Genomic DNA, 2500 nt, shown 5'->3' on the forward strand with positions numbered 1-2500 from the left:
AATTGAAAATGATACTTCCAGAGGAATTGGCAAACTTGACATTTCATTATATTTGTTAACACATGCCACAAATGATTGTTAGTGAGGAAATTCCATTTCCCTCTCTCCATCTCCAATCAGATTTAATTTGAAAATTTTCAGCCTCCTCCGGCTAATTTGCAATTAAGACAATTTTGTTTGAATATGTAGTAATGTCATTACCATTCCACCAAATTAGCAAGGAGACTAAAGGTCAGCGTAAAATTTTCCAGCTGGCTGGAGCCTCTCAGCTGAGATTTGGGACCATGGGAAAAAATTCTGGCAGCCACAGAACAGCAAGTTCCTCTTATGTCCTATTGGTTCAAACCTGCTTCCTTCCTCACTGTGTGTTGTTGCCTCACTGTAGGCTAGAACTGTTTAACAATGGGGGCAGTCAATAATCAGCAACTGGCTTTTATTTAAGGAAACACACTTTGGCTGAAGTCCGGTAGGACAAGAAGGAGTTAGTTAGGCCTAAGTAACACTGCAGTAGATTATTAGATAACCTCTAACAGCATTCTCTAATTAGAGTTCTTATGATACAATTTCATCCTGTAATTAGTTGAGATTGGCTGCTTCCTTTTGCGGCTTATTAGTGGCAACACAGCTGTAGAAGTGAATCCACTCTCATTTGTCAAACCTTTTTAAGTCTTTTTCTCTTGTCTCTACCTTTTTTCTGCCCTTCTCCTCGGGCCTTTGCAGCTAAATCTGGTGTCTAGTGTCACCATGTCGAAGAACATGTTGGAGACATCCCCACAGAGCTTACCTCAAACCCCTACCACACCAACGGCCCCAGTCACCCCGATTACCCAGGGACCCTCAGTAATCACCCCAGCCAGTGTGCCCAATGTGGGAGCCATAAGAAGGCGACATTCAGACAAATACAACATCCCCATGTCATCAGGTAGGATATGAATACTCCGTAGAGATCTTTTACTTTGGGAGAGGAAAACTATAGTGAAATGGTCATGAGCCATTCCAGAGCACATGGAAACTCAAGTCATGATTTATGGAGTGATAATTGTTTTATTCCTGGTAAATGCGGATAGAGGCGATTCCCTAAGCACATCGTGATGAATTGTTCTGAATGGTTCGGGAAAGAGAGCTCTCCCCATTAGAGGAATTGAGAGATGTGTTGTCAGGGTAGCCCATATTATCACCTCAATTCAATGAGATCCTTTGATCTCTGAGGGAAGCCGAGAGCCATCCAACATCTGCAGGTAATGCGCTATGATAAGAGCCATTTAAAAGGACATGTAGGGAGCACCATTGCAGTTGTGCCTCTGCACAGCTGTATCAGTCATTATCCAGGCGCTGCCTCGATGCTCTTGGATCAGGGCTCCTGATGCTGGCATGCTTATTTGCTTAAGAGCATCCTGAGCACAAATTTCACACGTTGTAAAAAGTCACTTTCGCTCATCTCTTCCCCTTCCCCCTGCCCCCTGCCATCCCACCAGCCCACTTTGGGGCATCTGGATAATCACAGTCACACACTGTAACCATTATGAGCCCAGAGCCCTCTTTTGACAAAAAGTGAAGTAATTTTCAACATGGGAGTTGGGAGGGGCCAGCGCCTCCTTTGTTAGGTGGCCGCAGATGCGGATGTCAAGAGTTGACCCTGTTCTACATTAAGAAGTATTAGAGGAGAAAAGTAAAGATTATGGCAAGGGGCAAAAGTCCATGTAAGAACACGCCTAAACCACCCGCTTAAAAGAGGACCTGGCTGGTAGAAGAGAAAAAAAAAATCCTCAGGCCAGCTGGTCACACTGCTCCTGAAGTACTGTGAACATCTAGGGGACGCCTCATTTGCACTTCACGTCAGAAATGGCCTTTTCTATATAATTCACTTCCACTGCCATGCTTTGTGCGCTCGCTCTCAGTGGCTTCTCACCAAATCATTTGACCAATACTGGGGGGAAAGATGAAAAATCAATTCCTGTGAGTTATTAGGAGAATTAACAGAGTTTTATTATTATTATTTTTATAGAGATTGCCCCAAACTACGAATTTTATAAAAATGCTGATGTTAGACCTCCATTTACTTATGCAACTCTCATAAGGCAGGTAAGTAGAGGGAAAATTAACTTTGGCTGATTCAATTAAAATTCATTAATGCTTAAAGTAAGGCTCAGATGAGAAAGTGCCATCGAGCCTGGTTAGTAAAGCATTATTCTATGTCACTATGTATCTTGTCTCATTCCAGGCTATCATGGAGTCATCTGACAGGCAGTTAACGCTTAATGAAATTTACAGCTGGTTTACACGGACATTCGCTTACTTCCGGCGGAATGCTGCGACTTGGAAGGTAACTACTTCCCTAGCAGTTCCAAGATGCCCAGCACAGTTCCTTCCAGAGAACACAAGGAGCATTTATTTACGTGACATAAGCAGATTAGTATCTGCTTCCCCTCTTTTTAACCTGCCTCTTGAATGGAATGAATTCCCTCTCTCAAAATGACAAGTGAAAGAATAATTTTGCCTC

At 43.0% G+C, this 2500-nt stretch overlaps 1 protein-coding gene across 12 annotated transcripts in view; it reads left to right on the forward strand.

Annotated features, from left to right (window-relative positions):
- The window catches only part of Foxp2 (forkhead box P2), a 559890-nt gene that overhangs the window by 526462 nt on the left and 30928 nt on the right, over positions 1-2500 (forward strand). For all 12 annotated transcript variants that reach the window (XM_052719603.1, XM_052719609.1, XM_052719610.1 and 9 more), the window contains 3 exons: positions 721-922; positions 2006-2082; positions 2222-2323. In XM_052719603.1, the coding sequence (XP_052575563.1) occupies positions 721-922; positions 2006-2082; positions 2222-2323 (381 nt within the window). The remainder of the gene's footprint in view (positions 1-720; positions 923-2005; positions 2083-2221; positions 2324-2500) is intronic.

The sequence above is a fragment of the Peromyscus californicus genome, unplaced genomic scaffold (genome assembly GCF_007827085.1).
Source record: "Peromyscus californicus insignis strain IS unplaced genomic scaffold, ASM782708v3 Scaffold_6__1_contigs__length_162567912, whole genome shotgun sequence".
NCBI classification, from domain to species: Eukaryota; Metazoa; Chordata; class Mammalia; order Rodentia; family Cricetidae; genus Peromyscus; species Peromyscus californicus.